This window comes from Pygocentrus nattereri, chromosome 6, assembly GCF_015220715.1.
Source record: "Pygocentrus nattereri isolate fPygNat1 chromosome 6, fPygNat1.pri, whole genome shotgun sequence".
NCBI classification, from domain to species: Eukaryota; Metazoa; Chordata; class Actinopteri; order Characiformes; family Serrasalmidae; genus Pygocentrus; species Pygocentrus nattereri.
The window spans coordinates 12802077-12820900 of NC_051216.1; the positions used below are offsets into that span (position 1 = coordinate 12802077).

At 41.7% G+C, this 18824-nt stretch overlaps 1 protein-coding gene across 2 annotated transcripts in view; it reads right to left on the reverse strand.

The window, feature by feature from the left end:
- Nucleotides 1–18824, reverse strand: part of gsk3ba (glycogen synthase kinase 3 beta, genome duplicate a) — a 59546-nt gene that overhangs the window by 15980 nt on the left and 24742 nt on the right. For both annotated transcript variants that reach the window (XM_017713466.2, XM_017713467.2), the window contains exons 2-3: nucleotides 10041–10234; nucleotides 4536–4619 (exon numbers count right to left, since the gene is read on the reverse strand). In XM_017713466.2, coding sequence (XP_017568955.1) covers nucleotides 4536–4619; nucleotides 10041–10234 — 278 coding nt within the window. The remainder of the gene's footprint in view (nucleotides 1–4535; nucleotides 4620–10040; nucleotides 10235–18824) is intronic.

The window sequence follows — 18824 nt, forward strand, 5'->3', positions numbered from 1 at the left end:
TACACATTCACAGAGTTCTGTATTTTCCCAATCTATACAGCACTTCATCTCTCTCTCCACTCTTTCTGCTGCATTTTGAGCCTGTTGGCTGATCTTTCATTACAGATGAACTGGCTCATTGAGGAAAGATTGCTGTAGAACACTCAAAGCTGGGAAGAATGGACCCACGCTGCCTTCCGACAGCGCTGTGTGGCTATAATTAGTCCAGCAGCCGATGAGTCACTCTCCTCCCTTGCTACGGCAACAGCCGCACTTCCTCAATTACAGCTGATCAGGGCAGCTCAAAGCTAACTGGCTACTGAGGAGCTCTAGACAAATCACAAAACCACTAGATTGGCTCATGCGCTGTGATCTCATGACCACGTGTGAACACTGAAAGAGTGAAGAGAGAGCAAAAAATAGAGACGGAGAGGGTGAGACAGCGAGCAAGCATTTATTTTTCTCCCAGCACAAAATGATCATGACACAGGCATGATACTGTATGACCTTGTGCCTGACTGATCTACAATGATGACCAGAAATGAACTACTGCTGGAATTTATATTCAGCAGTCCAATACACTGCGTGTACAGTTGCTGCAGATACTGACCCTAAATATTAGGGAAATTTCTGATTATTCTTTTGTAAACAATTTAATGTAAAAAAAATATATAAATTTAGATTCAAGCATTTTTATTAATTATTAATTTAATGAAGAATTATTATTATATTCGTTTGTTGCTTATATAACAACTTTTTTTAAAATACATAGAATACAAAAACTCACAGTAATCTTAATAATCTTTCTAACTCTCTTCCTTTTGCCAGTTTTGCCCCTAATGGGATGCTCCTGTGAGCCACAGTACACGCCAAGAGGGCTTCTAACCTGACCACTCTCACAGTGCAGGCCAAACAATGAACTACAGAATACTGTAGTGGACTAGAGATGGCATCCAGCATTTTCTGCTGATATCAGGCCAAAATGATACCTGTAAATACTTCTAATGATGCCATCTCCAGTGTGAACTGTGCTTGATAATTTCGCAATGCCCATCACCTGAAAAAAAAAAATTACTGTCAGCTCTTGATCATTTGTAACCATAGCAGAGGATTCCTTAGATTCCTCTGCTATGGAATCTAAAGAATTCCATAAATTCCAGTAAAGATTAAATCCGCAAACATTTTCTTCCAAGAGATCTCACCTATAAATATGCGGACATGTGATTGTAATTTAGTACAATGTTTATCCTCTCCATGGATCACCACCTTATCGTGGTGGAGGGGTTTGCGTGCTTGAATGATCCTAGGAGCTATGTTGTCTGGAGCAAAAGCTCCTGGTAGGGTCTCCCATGACACACTGGTCCTAGGTGACAGGTCAGACAAAGTGTGATCCATAATAACCCCTATGAAGACACAAAAACAGGACTTGTGTACCCTGCACGGAACAGGGTTACCGGGGCCCCACCCTGGAGCCAGGCCTGGGGGAGGGGCTCGCCAGCGAGCGTCTGGTGGCCAGGCATTTACTCATGGTGCCCGGCCGGGCCCAGCCCGAAGGAGATACATGAGTCCCCCCTCCCATCGACCCACCACCAATGGGAGGGGCAGTAGTAGGGGTGCGGTGCTTTGTGGATCGGGCAGTGTCTGAAGGCGTGGGCCTTGGTGTTCTGATCCTCGGTTGCTGAAACTGGCCACCAGGGAGGAGACCCCGGAAGACCCAGGACACGCTGGCATGACTATATTGCCCACCTGGCCTGGGAACGCCTCGGAATCCCCCTTGGAGAGCTAGTGGAAGTGGCTGGGGAAAGGGAGGTCTGGGCCTCATTGCTTAGGATGCTGCCCCCGCGACCCGAACCCTGGAGAAGCGGAAGATGATGGATGGATGGATACAATGTTTATCTGTGTTTTGTACATCTTCAGAAAATGCCCTGACATTGTTGGAAAACCAAAGAAAAACAAACTAACCTACAGGAACAACCAAGAACACCTGACTTCATAACGAGCTTTTTACAAAAAAAAATTTTATTTTATTTTACTCAACGGGCAAAACCATTTCTTTTCATTTACTTCATTTACTGAGTTAAGAGAGGGCAAGAGTGAAAGAGAGGGCCAGAAATGGAGAGACAGATAGAGCTGCTGGGTAAATTCTTTCCTCTCTCTAGAAATATCCACTTTGATTTATTGGTCAAGTGAGAGAACAACTGATGCCAACAAGATGGCTGACAGCATGTGGCCTGCTGCCCACACACACACACACACACACACACACACACACACACACACACACACACACACACACACACACACACACACACACACACACACACACACTCCTAAACCTGCCACGGTTCAGCATGAGAGGTGTCAAAAGTGCAAGTCATCCTTGCAGGGTGAGTGTTCTGTGATCCTCAGAGGAAACTCATTCCAGAAGCAGGAATCTCATCAATTTGTCTGTTGCACTGGAACACGGTAACCAGCTTCCCACTGAGAGACACTGAGCCACTAATACCAATTACATAACGTGCTATATTTTATGTTTGACTCAGTTTTTCCTCCTAATTTTAGTCACTGCCAATTCCACCTGCTAGTTAGGTCTCACCCATCATTCAGTTCTACCAAACTGTGAAGGTGAAGGCTGGCAAGTGCCACCACATCTTTTCAAGCTGCTGCAAACACAATATCACTGGACAGCTCAACATTCTCGGAGGAGAAGACCAACTGCTAATTTCAATACGTCAAGACGCCCACATTGACTAGTGAGTGAAGGGGAGTGGGAAGATGCCACTCCAGAGTTCAGATCGAAACATTGCTGAATGTGTTTGGGACTATGTGGAGTGTGAGAAACAGAAAACACAGCAACTTCTAAGACAGAACTGGAGGTATGGAACAATATTCCTACAGATATTTTTGAAACACAGAGTCTTCTGAAAAGAATGGAAGCTGTAAAGAAAAAAAAGGCTTCTGTTTAATATAAATGTTTTCTGTATTGTACACACAGAATGACTAGTTTTCTATCGACTAATTAAGTCAACAGCAGTTCTGGTCTCAGGCTGAAATTAATAATTAAATTTTCCCATTAATCAGCAAATATCATTCGGTAATGTATCAAAAACTTAATTCTCTAACTGATTTCTTCATCTTCTTTCGTTTGTCTTATTATCCCTCTCTGTTCCTTTCTTTCTCTAAGCTCACTGCTCTTTTTACTCTTCCCCCCTCACTACCCCCTGCAGTCATCCCTGGAGTTTGTAGGTCAGATGTGAGGGAGTGGATGTGAGAGAGGAAATCAACCATTGAACTGCTGTGTGCGCACCAGAAACCAATCACTTGAACAGAACCCGGAGTGGGTGACAGAGCAGGAATGTCTGGCCATTGGCTGGGCATTTCTGCTGAGTCACTCAGTGTCTAGGCATGTGTTTGTGTGAGGTCAGCAGTCTGGACTGTCTGTCAGGGTTCTCCATACGGCTGCTGTCTGCTTCAGTCTACTGCTGGTGAGTACAAGAGCACCCACCTGTTCTTCCCCACACACTCTCAGAACGTGTGAGACGAGCTACTCTGTTGGCATGCAGCCAGAATTCACTATTCACAGACAGCACTGATACCTACCCATGCTCTGTCCACAAATGCGTTCTTTCAAGGCAACTGTCTCTAGCTAGGAAAAGTTTTAGAGAAAACTGGGAAAATTCTCAGTAGTGGTGGGTGATACAGCAAAAATATATCACAATACTTAAACATTCTCACGATACACATCACAATATTTAATTTCTCTGAGATTTTATAAGTTGGGACAGACAAAATAGAACCTGTAGCACCATATTTAAAAATACTATAAATAATAAACTTAATAAATAAACAAATAAATAAATAAATAAATACATACATACATACATAAATAAACAACAATAATAATAATTTTTATTCTGTTTTACAAACTGTGCTGCACTAAAATCAATTAAACATGTTTGATTAAGCTTACTTTAAAAAATATGTAGTGAGTCAGTCATGTTCTTCAAGCACTGGTGACATGCACAGTGTGTTCAGAATTGTATTGGGCGTACTGTGAACGTTTATCTCAGCAAGGCCAGAAACACACATGAAAAGTATACATTGGCTTTGTTATGAGTTTTGGGTCATATGAAGGCTTGTTAACATTGTGACCTATCGTGACACAAGAGATTTGACGCAACACTCCCGAGTCATACTGTATAAATCAACATGAGGCTTGTGCACACAGCAAGAATGACCTTTCATAAACTAAACCCAATACCATCCATAACACCACACAGAAATGTTAACCTAAAACAAATACTGAAGCAACTCACGCTATCGAAACAGAAGACCCTAAGATAAACACTAGGGAAGCACTGATATGGGAATTAGACAATGCAGGTAGACAGTGTTTCTAATGTACCACCTGCTGATGCCAGTGATGTAGAAATCGGTACTAGAAACAAATGGATTAGCATTATGAAGAAATGCAGCATTTCCTTCGGTACAAATATACTGCAAGCTCACTGTGAGAAAATAAGCAGACACGGAAAACAGTTCAGAAATACACTTGCCTTGTCTCCACTGGAGTAGAAGAAGTATCGGAGGCGGACAATGTTGCAGTGGTCCAACTTCCTCATGATCTGAAGCTCACGATTCTGCAGGGAAGAAGAGAAGAAACACAGACAGGCCCGTTAGCTTCATCATGATAATACAGCACATCTGTAACATTTAATGAAACCTGCTACAAATGAGTGAACAATCTGTCAGTACTGTAAATCAATGGATCACTTGGTTAGATGTAAATTTTGACGTTTAGCCCGGATATTTCAGATTGATTGTGTCAGTAGGAATCCCTGCTAGCTGGAACTAACAATTATTGTTTACATTACTTAACTATTCAGTACCTAGTCCCCCCCCCCCCATTGTGTTGGCGTCTACACTGAAAGTTCTCTGCAGCAAGTGATTTTTTTTTCTTATGTGTGGCAACAAAATATTCCACCCTTAAAATGCAGCAAGACTGGCCTTGTTTCTTGATTAGTTTATAGCCATGCACCACTGTTTAGACATGACACCACAGCTGACACCTATAAAAATAAATAAACAAACACCCTTCAATGTGCTCAGTAACAAAACCACTGTACTGCCCGCAGGCTGAAAACACAGAGGCTGCAGGTCAGTTTCGGGGCTCTTTTGTGACAAGCCAAGTGGACCAGAATAGAACCGACGCAATGGGCCGGAACCATGGCAACCAAGCTCTGACAGACACGCCCTCTGAGCCACACTGGCTGATATGGAGACTGTATTTAGCACACCACCCCCACACACACACACAGACAGAGAGAGAGAGAGAGAGAGAGAGAGAGAGAGAGAGAGAGAGAGAGAGAGAGAGAGAGAGAGAGAGAGAGAGAGAGAGAGAGAGAGAGAGAGAGAGAGAGAGAGAGAGAGAGAGAGAGAGAGAGAGAGAGAGAGAGAGAGAGAATCACATTCACAGTGATTAAGGGAAATGCAGAGGTGGGTTATTAAAATAAATCCTGTTAGAATCATCGAAAGCTGAACATATCAAGCACATTTCTAGGCATTCTCCACTGCAGCTGTACAGTGTGGGCTGTTCAGCAACAGTGACGGAAGCAGCAGCAGAACCGATCACTGTCAAACACTAGTCACTAAATAATGTGCTACACAGACTACACACTGCCCAGATAATCACACTTTCAATGGAAAATCTAAACAGACCACTTTGTACATAGCCACATTTACAGATCAATAGCTCGAAAAACAGACCGACAGACAGCCAGGTTACAGATAGCTTTCAAAATAAATAAATGAATAAATAAATAAATATTTTAGTATATGCTGGAAAACTGCTGTGAGGATTTGATTGCCTTCAACAAGGCCCGGTACTGAACCTGGATCACAAGTTCTCCATCACAAACATCACTCCAACTCATCTCAAACGTACTGGATGGAGCTCCATCACTTCACAGAACACAGCTTCACTGGTCCCTAATGCTGGGGGTAGCTGATCCTTGGCATTGGACACTGTGACTTTACACTCACATGTGGCTACTCCAAAACATCCAGTTCCATCAGCAAATACTTTTCTATGGAGATAAGACAAACTGTGTGTGTGTGTGCAACTGAACAACTACATCAGCTTTGGGAGCATCTTAAAGTCGCTGAATTCATTAATTAGAAAGGCCATCTGGATCTTGGACAAACAGTGTAGGTAGACACAGGGCTAGACAGTTACACAGAGTATTTGTTCTGAAATCTTTAACAGTCTGTGCTGCACATACACAAACCACCAGGGCAGAAACTAAGACCCATAGATTATATACACGTCCCTGTGGGTGTATGCAACAGATATAATTTATAAGTCTATAAAATAGGTCTAAGCTTAAGACTTAAGACTTGGTATGTCCTTTTCAGCATGTTATTCTTCTCACCAGCTGATTCCCTCTCTCTATGAGATCATTTGGCTTTGTGGTTTTCCATGTCGCATAGACGGTCTGCCAGCACAACACCATTACAATTAAATGTGTCAGTGCACACATGCAGACACCTCAGCACACATCTATACACAAACCCCCAAGCACATACTGCAGTCATACTGCTCATAAGGGGAAACATCTTCCGGGTTTTAAAGTAGCTAAACTGTAAAGAAGCTATATTAATGACTACTGCTGCTTTTACATGATGCTAGACTGTCAACGGCAAGTCAAAAACAGCCGAACACGGCTGTCAACTGAATGGTCACTTCTTCTTTCAGCTGCTCCCTTTAGGGGATGTCCAAACCATCTCAACCTGGCCTCTCTGGCTTTATCTCCAAACTGCTCCACCTTCACTGTCCCTCTGATCTGCTCATTTCTAATCTTGTCCATCCTTGTCACTCCCAACGAAAATCTCAGCACCTTCATCTCCGCCACCTCCAGCTCAGAAAGACACAATGTAGCTCCTTCTGACCTTCTCTGTACTTCTCTACCAACAATCTCAATGCAAAAATTGCATCTGTGGTACTCTTTCTGGGCACGAAACCAAACTGCTGCTCACTGATCTGAACCTCTCACCTTAGCCTTGCTTCAACAACTATTTCCCATACCTTCATGGTGTGGCTCATCAACTTTATACCTCTCTAGTTACTGCAGCTCTGCACATCACCCTTGTTCTTAAAAATGGGGACCAGTACACTGCTTCTCCACTCATCAGGCATCCTTTCCCTCTCCAGGATTTTGTTAAACAACCTGGTTAAAAAATCCACTGCCTTCTCTCCTAAACATCTCCATACCTCCACAGGTATGTCATCTAGACCAACTGCCTTTCCATTCTTCATCCTTTTTTAAAGCTGCCCTCACTTCCACCTTACTAATTCTCTGCACTTCCTGATCCACTATCTCTCCCCCCGTTGTCCTCCTCTCTCTCTCTCGTTTTCCTCATTCATTAGTTCTTCAAAGTACTCCTTCCATCTACTCAACACTCTCTGTTCACTCACTAGTACATTTCCCTCTCTATCCTTTATCAGCCTTCTTCTTCTGAATACTCTCCTGGATTTCCTCATTCCTCCACCAACTTTCCTTGTCTTCTTTCCTCTGACCAAACAAAACACCCAACACATTCTTGCCACAAGAACATTCAGTTCTTGTGAACTGAATGCTCACAAATTCTTCAAAATTCCCAACTTCTGCCATAAACCACAGCAATGGAATGAAACAGATGTTTATTGGTTGGGGGTACACACTCTAAACATCTTAATACTGAATTCCACAAGCACTGATGTGTGATTGCTCACTTGAAATGCAGCATAACAGATGAAATGGCACCAAACTGTGCATAGATGTCCCACTGGATAATCACTTCATCATAAAATAACTAAACCCTGTGAAAAGCATTCACTAGATATTTGCCATGACACCACCTAGTCACCGGCCAAGGCTGACCAAACGCTCAGTGATATCTCAGCAGGCTTGTGATAAAGGTTTATTCAGATAATACTTAATTTGCAGGCTACCTACACTGGGACTTAGATGCCAGTTTTATGATCAATTCCTGGATATTTATGAACATCTTATGCCAATTCTTACATGATGGCAAGTCTTATAAAGATAATAACACTGTACTGATGTAAGAGAACTTGAGTGGTCCTGATTAGATAAAACAAACACTCAACTGACTCTCACATTAAAAAAAATTTGATTAGGATTAGGTTTTAGGTTGAGGCTGGGGTTGGGATTAGGGTCAAGGTTAGGGTTAGGCTGTGGGTAAGCTTAGGTTTTGCGTAATGGAACATTAACATTAACAAAACATCTATTTAATCTAAGAAATGTATCAACAGAACATCTACAAGATATTTACTTAGGTCTATGCAAATGCTGCACTACTGCTACTTCAGGTATGTTGCTGATGTGTTATTGATTATGTGTTAAGAGAGTTTATTAATCATCGACAAAAGAACCACTCCAGATAAAATGTTACCGGGAACAGAACTAAAGTAACATTTGTCCCATTTATAACACGGTTATGAAGCATCATTTCCAGTAATGAACCATACAAAGCAGAGGTCTTGCATCAGTTCTATGGAAGATTTGGACATCCTCAAACTATAAAAGCAGCCTTCAAATGAAGTATTAAATTTCATTTTCTGACTGTGTCCAGGTGAGCCAGGCTGTTGTAACCAATCAGACAAGTTAGAATGGCACATTCTGGCACATGATGAACACCTTTAGCTACAAATTTAATGCCAGAAAGACAACTGAAAGCATTTCTCCTTCTCAATGAACGAGGTGGTTTAAGAGTCATTGATATCTTCAGTTGCTATGTGGAAAGTCAGTTCTGCAATCTGACCGAGAATTGAAGAGAAGGGCACTTCATTAAAGTGTGAATGCACCAAGAAGCGAGCGTCAGCGTGACGGTTGAGACTGAATGGTGAAGTTGCCATGGTGACAGAACTTGATGTGATTACTGGATGATGAGTTTAATGTCAAGCAGAGAGAGTGATGGGTATGCGGTAGGGTGGTGGAGTCTATCATAAGCCCCTGTCATTCTGAAAGACATGATAAGTGAACAAAAAAAAGCAAACATAGATGTCTGTTACAATATAAAACAAGCCACTGAATAGTGGTGTTTATGGGTGGAGCTATTACAGATACTGATGGATGCACAGGGCACACAACATAAGCAGATATTAATGATTGGTCAACACCAACATACAGTATAAGTGACCTCTAATGGAGAGAAAACAATTAAAACTCAAAATTTCTCATCACAGTTACAGAGAGCAAAATACAAACAACGCAAGGCGGTCAGTCGCTCTGTAACTTAACAGGTGCCTTCAACCGGATTGTGGAGTTTTATTCAGCCCCGAGATGGTGGTGGTCAAGTTTGGGTCAGATTTAAGAGAGAATTTTGTTGTGCTACAGTTGGGCTAAGATTCAAAACTTCCAGCCAGGTCAGCGTAAACTCAGGCGAGACCCAATTACAGCCCTTTGCCACCACCATCTGAGGTCAAGAGTCAAGGAGAGCACAGTTTTTGGATAGGAAAGATAATTTGGTCTCTCTCCAGCAGTGCTTGCCGTCTTCTGCAACCTTCTCAAGAAAGAAAACATGTCTCTCCTCCAACGTCTTCCTGCATCTCCCTCATTTACCACCATGCCACACTTAAACAGAAGCCAAAATCCTAAAGTAACCAGCCAAAGACAATCTATTTTTATTATGCAAGACCAGACTGTGCAAGGAACTTTCTGTAGGTCTGTATTTCACCTCATCCCTTCCTCATGCTTCTCCACCTGTCCTCATGCGTCTTACTGTAGCCTTACAAGCCAGGCTATCATTAGAAGGTCTGCTGGGTTTTGTCCCTGCTTCCAAGAACAAAGCAGCTTGACAGGAACAGGCCATTTGACCGACAGGAAAAACGGGCATGTGTTTTTTTTTCTTTTCAGTAAGTGTAGGGGTTAACAATGGTGCTATAACAAAGTCAGACCTGTATGAAAGAAGTGCTGCTAGTCATGACCAGCTAGCATTTATGTTGATAGACAAAATTTGTTTGAAGTTCTTAATCATGGGTGCACTGACTGAATTCTTACCTTAAACCTCTTGTCCTGCAGGACCTTCTTGATTGCCACCAGTTCTCCTGAGTCGCAAAGCTTGGCCTGGTAGACAACTCCGAATGAGCCGTTGCCAATGACCTTGGTATCTGTATAACTGACCTCTTGCGGCCTGTCGGGACCCTGGCCTGGGGTCGCCACCACTGTGGTCACTTTACTGCCATCCTTATCTCCTACAGCACAGAACAGATGAGACAGAGTCAGTCTACAACGGCATACACAGGCACAATCAATGGGCAAGGCTCTCTCCATCTGAGCAGAGCAAACCAGACTAAGGGTCTTTATTTGTTTGTTTATTTAGCAGATGACCGTTAACACAAACATGCACAACTGTGGCGCAATTATTCAACAAATGATTGGAAAATGTAAAGAGGACAGTGAAAATGAGTGTACAGTCGTCTTAAGGCTTCATTGGACTCATCCAATTTTGAACAGCATTAAGAAATATGGCTTATGATTGGTGTTAAAGGTGCTGGATAACAGACAATTCAATCCTTGCTAAATGTCACTGTTTAATCCATTTTAAAAATGACCCAATGTTGCAGATTGTCATTTTCAGTCTTAGTATGCAAGCTGTTAAAGTATCCAGTGTAAAGGTGTTTATTAATCAGTGATGAAAAGTGTAATACCCTACTGAATGTCATAAGCCCTGTGATATGACATGGTAGCAGTCCAGCAGCCATAAATTTTGGCTCAAAGGATTACAGATTAGATGGCTGCTACACCCTTCATCAAGTTTCCTAAACCCATGACCTCCTGGGAGAACAGACACTTCAAGCCAGCTAACGCAACTCACTTTGAGCTAAATAAAGTAAACCTTAAAAGTAAAAGCCAAAGCCAACATTAGCCAATTTTTAGGCTTTTAGCTTATAAGCAAAGGCATGCATGCTGCCTGTACTGACCTTACAGAACACAAGGCACATGAGTAATCCTAGGTGTGGATAATACGAACCGTATAGAGGACTTGGGGGGCTTTACATTCTTTAAGTGCAGAGTACTAACATGAATCTATCAAACATGTGCAGTGACCGATAGAGCTTTACAGAAATGGGTCAACAGTGAGTTGTAGTAAAAATGTGGTTGCGGGCAATATTGATAAAATTCAATATCACAAGCTAGTGTGTGTGTGCGCATGCACCACAACAGTGTTGGTCCGTATTAGTGACTCTGTACTCCAGACTGCGGTACAAAGTCCTTGCAAACTCTGTTAAAGGTTAACTGCTGGCCCCAAGCCCCTTCCCAGCACAGACTCAGATTAGCCCCCACTCATTCCTACACAGTCAGTAAAACGCATGTTAATTAATACAGCTTTCAATAAAATTTTCCCTGAGGTAGTCTAAAGAGGCTGGATCCCTAAATAACCTGCCTCGTTTACGTTAAGTATTGTTTAAAAATGAACAAACTTTAAATTACTCCCATAAGCACACTTCACAATGATGATATAAAAGTAGCCTATCAGAACGGTCACACTCCATTCTCCCCCTCATTCTCTCACACACAATCCATCTTCCTTTTCCTCCTGAACCTGAAACACGGCCAACCAGCCCCAGCTGTGCGGCTATACACCAACCCAGCCATTTCCCTGTCGTTTCCATGGCAACAAAGACTTCTCCGAGATGCTTTGGCACACTTCCTGAAGTCACATCACCAGAACATGCAGACACACATACATACATGCGCATACATGAAGCCATCAGTCAAGCATAGCGATGAGATACAAATCTAAAACCAGCAGCTGCGGATTCCTCACATCTCACCAAAAACACAGCTTGTAAAAGCATTCCCTAAATGGAGAAAGGAAAGAATGATCTTGTGGTCCTGCCACGCTGTCGTACTGGTTACGTGAGCTAAGAAGGCGCCTATAGCACGAAGGAGCAACGACAGAAGCAAGACATCACTAGTGATCAGAAAAATCTAGACCAGTGACACGAAACTTTTCCTTATGATTTACTGTTAGAAATAATTGCTATTAATTTAATTAATGTTTTTTCATTGTACAGAGCTATTAAAAGTACAGGACTTGCTGTGTCTCACTCCTAGCTATACTTACTTTGTAGGTAACACCAGGTTGTGCTGACATGGAGTTATCTATAATCGCTCTGTGCACAGACATAGAAAATGTCTGCAGTTACCCTGAATCCTGTATCAAGCAGGCCTGGGTGATGTCACTTGAGCTGAAAATTTAGCTGACAATTGCCTGATTGTTATCAAGCTATGTTTGATTGCTGGCTATTACTAGTCGTGCTGCTGAAATGATAAACACACATGCATACACACACGTCTAGACAATCACCTATAGAGAACATTCACTTTGCCAGCATTTCATTTAGCAGAGATGCTAAAACATCAGAAATGGGAATACTTTGGTTTTCATAAACACAAATGATGTCTCAATGAATGTGTTTCCGGATGCACTGATACGATACCAGATAACAGGTTCATTTACTCATACTCGTAAAGCTGCGCCGGTACCATCTGATACCACCTGATATCATGTGATGTAAGCTTGCAGTGAACGAGGGTCTGCTCACACAGAACAGCTGCTGACGCCGAGGCAATCGGCCACCAGGTTGTGGGTCACTTTAAACATCTCGCCTGTTCTGTAGTGTTTTATGCTGGTGCATGATGAGCTAAGCTAACAGGTGTACAGGTGCGGTTCCAGTGAAGCAATGTCTTGTGTGTGTGTGTGTGTGTGTGTGTGTGTGTGTGTGTGTGTGTGTGTGTGTGTGTGTATATATATATATATGTATATATATATATATATATATATATATATATATATATATATATATATATATATATATATATATATATATATATATATATATATATATAAAAAAACACAAATTCATCTGGTATTGAAGTGACAAAGATAAAAAGTCAAACTGTTTGGTGGCGAGCTAGTGTACTCATCCTGTTACAGGCTAGTTTTATTCAGTACTTTCTGGTTCTGGTTCAGCAGCACAGCACACAAAGAAAGAAACCGCACCAGTGCACAGCATGGCCCTGGGAACCTCTAGGCCAGGAGTGTCCAGTCTTCTCCGCGAAGGTTTTCATTTCAAATCACACCTGACTACACTTGTTTAATCAATTGCTCAGTCTTCAAACAACGGATCATGTGAGCTCCTGCTTTGTTGAAAGAAACCTGCAGCCACGCCGTCCCTTCACGGATAAGATTGGACACCACTGCATTAGGCTCAACAGGGAAAGAGCCTCTCATAAGACGTAATCTTTAGGAAAAACGAACTGAACAAAACATATAATAAAACCTACAATATCATCTGGTATTGTGACCCTGTGATATCTGGAAAACAAACCAATATATATTTTAGCAGCGTTGCCCAGCACTACACCAAACAAACTCAGTGTCTACTTCACGGAAAGCCTTAAGACATCACAATCGCAATAAAATAAACCCAAATCTGTGAGCACAACATGTTTGAACGAGTATGAACAACCCCATCGGCCAAAAATGTGCCTGAGTGAGTTCGGTATCGTCAGTGGCTGTAAGGCGATTCTTTTTCCATTGACGTAAAGTTTCCCCCTCTCTCGCTCTCTATCGTTTCTGGCAAAGAGACAGGGTGTTTTTCTGAAGACCCCTCCCAGTTATAAGGGAGAGTAAAGCATGGGGTGGGGGGAGAAACAGAGGAAAATTAAGAGAATACAACAGAAAGAGAGAGGAAAGAGAAGGAAGAACCACACACAAACAGAATGATATAAAAAAGATGATGATTAAAGAGGAGCATCTGAATTAAATGACTCAGTGCTTATGTATGGTCTCACCCTCACTACACACCCAGAAACATACACCTACAGTCTCTGTGCTTCATGGCACCTCAGGGCCTGAAAACAGTCAGGCTCTTTAACTGAATACTGCAGCCTAATGACCTTTGGCTTACATGGAGCAGAAACGGCCAAAACGGACAGCAGTATGATGCTAATTTCTGCAGTTCATGTTTTGGCTGTTCTAGATCTTTTCCTGAAGGCTGTAACAAACATTAAAGCACATTTTACCTTGCAGTTTTACAGTGAACCTTTCATTAGAGAGCATCTGCTGTTTTCTCTTTAGCCAGTTGTTAGAAAGACTACTACTTGCATCCAGAGTGATGTATCTAGGACTTCTAGATGGCCTACAATGATGATTTAACCCTCACAAAATTAACCCCCCACACATTGAAAATCAAATCCTGCTTGGTTGATTCTTTGGTGCCTTCCTAATTTTGGTGATGGTTAAATCAACATGTTAAGCCTTCTGTCCAGCTCCTGAAGGCCTAACCAATAGGACAGCTTACTTGGCTTGGCATCTACCTAAATATCCTGATTGGACAATTTTCCACTGGTCATTTCAAGAATGCAACCTCCCCCTCCCCCCCAACCGAAAGCTAACAATGAAATCAGGGCATTACTACAACACAATTGCAATATAATTACATTAAACTAGAATGATTGTTCTATTAAGCAAAAATGAACTAATATTTATTTAATCACTTTGCAGAAATCTTTAGGCCTCCTCTCTAGACTTGGAGGATTGCAGTAATTTAGCTATAATACAGCACGAACACCATATATTAGGAGCTTTACTGGCCCCATGTCCAGCAGACTAAGACTATACATTTAATTTCTGGTTTAAGCCTGCAGTGGCAAAAGCAACCATTCAGTGGTTTCCTGCATGACGAGCAGCAGGCAGTAAATGCTCTTAAGTTAAAGTCCCTCTTGCCTCACTTGCTCGCTCATTCCTTCCTTCATTTGGTTCCTAACTCACTCTCCGTACACTTCTCTGTCCTTCCTTCTAATGCAAGCTTTTTCCTTCCATCACTCACTCAGTCAGTCCCTTCTTTACTTCTTGCTATTGCCTTCATTAACTCGCTCTTGCCTCACTCCTCTCTCTCCTTCCTCTTCTCCCTCATGTCTCACTCCTTCCTTCCTTGACTCCTCTACTCATTTGCTCCTCCCTTCCCTTTCCAGCTAGTTTCTTCTCTCCTTCCATACTCAGTCCTCACTACTCTCCTCAAGCGAGTTTGGTGGCTGAGCCACAGCAACTCCGCAGGCACAGATCTGTTGCAAACACTAGAATTTAATGTTTTGATTAAGTTCTGCACAAATCAAAGAGGTATATGCGTGTGTGTGATTTTATCCCACATCGAGAGCCATTAGAATTGTAAAACACTTTGCAAGCTGCTTTGTCATATTAACCGGCTGGCCGTTCTATCAAAGGCCTGAACGTGCTTTCATCTCTCCATCAAAAGCTCTGAGAAGCCAATTCAACATGAAGCGTAACCGCAGTTACGAAACTACTACTACACATCTGATGTTCATACACACAAAGCAGGCCATGCGTGATGGAGCATAACCAAATCAATAGAGCAAACACACACTGTCTGTCTATATATATATATATATATATATATATATATATATGCAGCAAAGTATGAGGGCACTGCCATTATGCAAATCCCATTGATATTTTGCCAAATCACATCACAGGATATTTTAACCTTTTAAAAAACAGAGAACATAACATTGACGAGAAGCCATGTCACTTGAATGGGAAAGAACGCAGAAAATGGATTTGTTTCTGATAGTGTTAAATTTCACTACATCTCAAGGTAAATTATTTTTAACAAATAAATAATTTTTTTTTTTTTTTTTTTAAAAGCTGCACCCTGAAAAAGGCTAAGAAGCTGTGACCTACAGCCTTCCCAGAAGAGTAGAGGCTGTAAATGCAGGAACAAATGCTATTAATACTCCTCATTTCAGACGAAACACTGGCAGCAATAGCTGTGGTCAGAATAGCTCTGGAGTTTGAGGTGTGGGGGAACACGCCTCTGAATGAAACCAGGGATGAGGTTCAGCAGTACATCAAGTGCAGTAAGCATTTCTGCAGTATCAGTAGTAGTGAGGGTAACTTGTCCTCTTGTGTTCTCTTCCAGGTACAATTGCCAATTCAGCACAAAATATACTGATAAACACTTTTTATATTACAGACGTGTAAAATACCATTTTATCCCAGCCTAACATTTTCTGTCAATTAACCACAATAACCTCTCTGTTAATGTGTGATGTAGGTTCGAGTTTCAAATTTAGCTGTACCAGTCAGACTGGGTTGGTTCTCAAAATCGTGGCTAGTTCAGGTTTCAGTTTCATGTCCATGCAGACCCCTATTCTGTTGGCAGCGATGGTAAATGTAATGCTCAAAGAGAATAATGAAGTCAAGGCACTAAATACAAAACCATCAATGCTCACTTGAGATCGCAAAACAACGAACGTGACACAAATGTCAATAACATGAAATATTCAGATGCATTCTTTTCACATCCAAACCGTTTTTTCAAGAATCTCACGATGGTCACACTACAAAACAGGAAAACACGCAAATGGTGCACTTTTGATTTTGGAAAGCTGAAAGTAGAACAGAGAGTTAATGGCCTCATACAGCAGCTTCATCTTCATGAGTTTTCACTTATAGCTCATATTTGTAATCCAGATAAAACATCAGGTAAGCTGCTTTTGGAGATCTGTGAGGAAGCAGAAGGCAAAATAAACGGCTTGATGTTTAAAAAAAAGTTATTGTTTTTAGGGCACAGCTAACCAGCCGTTTTGATTGCAGCAGAGACAAGAGGGACTGGTGGAGGAGTTCACATGACCTGTTGTCCCGTGGGACCACATGTGATCTACTGAGAACTACTGATCTACTGATACATCTGGGAACAACAACGAGAAATTTTAGGCTAAACGTGTGAGACTAGACTTATTATGGTGAGAACAAACAATGTGAAACGTCTAAATCAATCCAATGCCTCATGGAGGCAAAGCTCAAAGTAGAGGGCAATGGTCAAACTGTTTACACTATCCAACTGACGAGTCTGGCGCTAGCCCCATGATTGTGATGCAGGTTATTATCGCTTGGAAAGTCCCCCCAAAACTTCAAATCAAGCAGTTGCAACTGGAAGAGAAAAGAAAAAAAAAAAATACATTTTTAACTAGACTTTGAATTAGCTTTAGGTACAAGGAATTGGCAGCTATGCTAAACAAAAGACAAGTTCTAGGATTTGTATTTGAGCTGAACTGTGTCATCAGTGCAGGCACAACCACTGAAGAGCACGTGAAAAGGACACTCGCTATCCGCAGCAAACAGTAGCGTTGAAAACACGTGTACTCCCACTGAGCAATGGTATGAACTTCGTTCACCGCTATTCCAACAAGCCCTCCAACGGCTACTTTCTTATCCATTTCTGTGTTGTGACCTGTGTTTGCAGCTGGAATTCCCTGAGCTAACACTAGTATTTCTCTGGCAAGCTTTGCTTCACTGGTTATTGATTGTACTCCAGACAATAAAAGAGCACACGATTTGGGGGTGGGTTTAAACCCCTTGTTTGTGGCACGTATCACCATAATCCAGCACAAAACTTTTACAAGCTGTCCCCAGATATGAATTCTCACTACTAAATCATGGCCAGCGTGACCAAAGCTCTCGCAAAAGTTTGCAAAATGGATGGGTGAATAAAATAACGCTGAATTTTCACCATCTGAAAGTCATATTTGATGTACAAGATATCAGTTATACACATGCTTGAAATTATTCATTGTTACCTGAATAAGTTCAGCCTGGTGTGTAAAAGTCTTAAAAGTGAACGGAAAAAGAATGGAAAAATGTTAAATAACTACAATAAACCTGATCCAAGATCAGCTTTAAATAGCAACTATAACACAAAACCCACAAGGTACATATGATTTGACCACTGTGTGCCCAGTAGATTATGTGGAAGTAGGTCTTACAAGCTGATCTCAGGAACAGTTGACCTTTATCTTCCTACTGACATAACACACACGTACTGAGATGCACATTGACAGCTTCATGTCAGCTCAACGTCACATTCACACATCTGTCTGCCCGCTGGTTTCGACTGGACGCCATCGACTTTAACATAAGAAAAATCTATCCACTCCAACGGTGTCCCAACACATTTACTGCACATCAAAGACATGTTATTACCTGACATGTTGAATTTTTTCCTTCAAAGCAGTGAAATGCTGAAACCACATGGAAGATGATCATTAACTCCACAAAGAAATTAAACAGTTTCTGGGCTTCAGATAAAAACGAACAGCGGATGTGATGAAAGAAGGAATTTCTGAAAAGGTCACTGGTATAGCAGGAGAGGACTGAAGCTGCAGTAATAATTCAAACAGCTTTCTGTCAGCTGAGCGTTTAACCCCAATTACCCTGGAAAAAAAAAAAAAAAAAAAAAAAAAAAAAAAGAGAGAGGGGTGGGGGAGGACAATCATTAAATCCCTGCTAAAACTCATTCAGGAACACGACGCTCCTCGACACAGGTACTCTCTCGCGCTCACATTAGAGCGTAGTGTCTTTTAGTCACTGGGGATGAGAGTCACAGTAATGACTTACACACTCACTCAGCGCAGCAGTCAGAGTGAATTTCTTTTCAAAGGCAAATTCAAATGTCAAGGAAGTTTTGCGTTTGAACGTGTCAGCGGAGCGGTACGCTGTAATTTGTACGTTTTTGTCCTGCTCACGTCTCACGTAATGAAGCCCTGATATCACTGTCACAATACATTTCTTCATCGAGCTGTGTCTCATCACACTAGCCAGTCTGACAACCCAGACATCAAAGAAGGGAAGCTTGGGTACGATGAGGATGAACTCAAAGTATAAAAACGTCATCTAATTTTCTTGCATCTGTTAAAATATGCTGTACCGTATTTTCCGGATTATAAGTCGCACTTTTTTTCATAGTTTGGCCA